The sequence below is a fragment of the Haliaeetus leucocephalus genome, unplaced genomic scaffold, assembly GCF_000737465.1.
Source record: "Haliaeetus leucocephalus isolate CR32 unplaced genomic scaffold, Haliaeetus_leucocephalus-4.0 Scaffold402, whole genome shotgun sequence".
NCBI classification, from domain to species: domain Eukaryota; kingdom Metazoa; phylum Chordata; class Aves; order Accipitriformes; family Accipitridae; genus Haliaeetus; species Haliaeetus leucocephalus.
Genome location: NW_010972838.1, coordinates 18338 through 19152, shown reverse-complemented (window position 1 = coordinate 19152; position 815 = coordinate 18338). Strand labels below are relative to the sequence as shown.

At 62.2% G+C, this 815-nt stretch overlaps 1 protein-coding gene across 1 annotated transcript in view; it reads left to right on the top strand.

The window, feature by feature from the left end:
- Positions 1-815, top strand: part of KDM5C (lysine (K)-specific demethylase 5C) — a gene marked incomplete at its 3' end in the record, with an annotated part of 11831 nt that overhangs the window by 2274 nt on the left and 8742 nt on the right. The window contains exons 2-5 of the mRNA XM_010573978.1: positions 1-63; positions 169-291; positions 371-541; positions 629-763. The exon at positions 1-63 is cut by the window's left edge and continues 16 nt beyond it. Of these exons, the coding sequence (XP_010572280.1) occupies positions 1-63; positions 169-291; positions 371-541; positions 629-763 (492 nt within the window). The remainder of the gene's footprint in view (positions 64-168; positions 292-370; positions 542-628; positions 764-815) is intronic.

The window sequence follows — 815 nt, the reverse complement described above, 5'->3', positions numbered from 1 at the left end:
TTTGCCGTGGAGGTGGACAACTTCAGATTCACCCCCCGCATCCAGCGGCTCAACGAGCTGGAGGTGAGTGGGGGGCGGCCCCCTTTTCTTTCCTCCCCTCCCCAGCTGATTTTGGGGTGTGCACAGGGCTCACCCTCCCCCCCTTTTCTTCCCCCCCACCCCTGGCAGGCGCAGACCCGGGTGAAGCTGAACTACCTGGACCAGATCGCCAAATTTTGGGAAATCCAGGGTTCCTCGCTCAAGATCCCCAACGTCGAGCGACGCATCCTTGACCTCTACAGCCTCAGCAAGGTCTGGGAGGGCACGGGAGCGTACTGGGGGTGGGGGGTGCGACTGGTTTGGGGGTCCTTCATGTATGTTCTCCTCTCAGGTGGTAATGGAGGAAGGGGGGTACGAGGCCATCTGTAAGGACCGGCGGTGGGCTCGGGTGGCCCAACGCCTCGCTTACCCCTCGGGAAAGAACATTGGCTCGCTGCTGCGCGCCCACTACGAGCGCATCATCTACCCCTACGAGATGTACCAGTCGGGGGCCAACCTGGTGGTGAGAAAACGGGGTGATTTAGTGGGAAAAATGGGGTGGGGGGGCTACGGGGTGCCGCCCACCACTCTGAGGGTCTCTTCCCTTCAGCAGTGCAACACGCGGCCCTTTGAGAGCGAGGAGAAGGACCGGGAGTACAAACCCCACAGCATCCCGCTGCGCCAGTCCGTCCAGCCCTCCAAGTTCAACAGCTACGGCCGTCGGGCTAAACGCCTGCAGCAGGAGGTGAGCACCCCCAAAAAACAACCCCCCCCGCCCCCCTCCACATTTTTAGGGG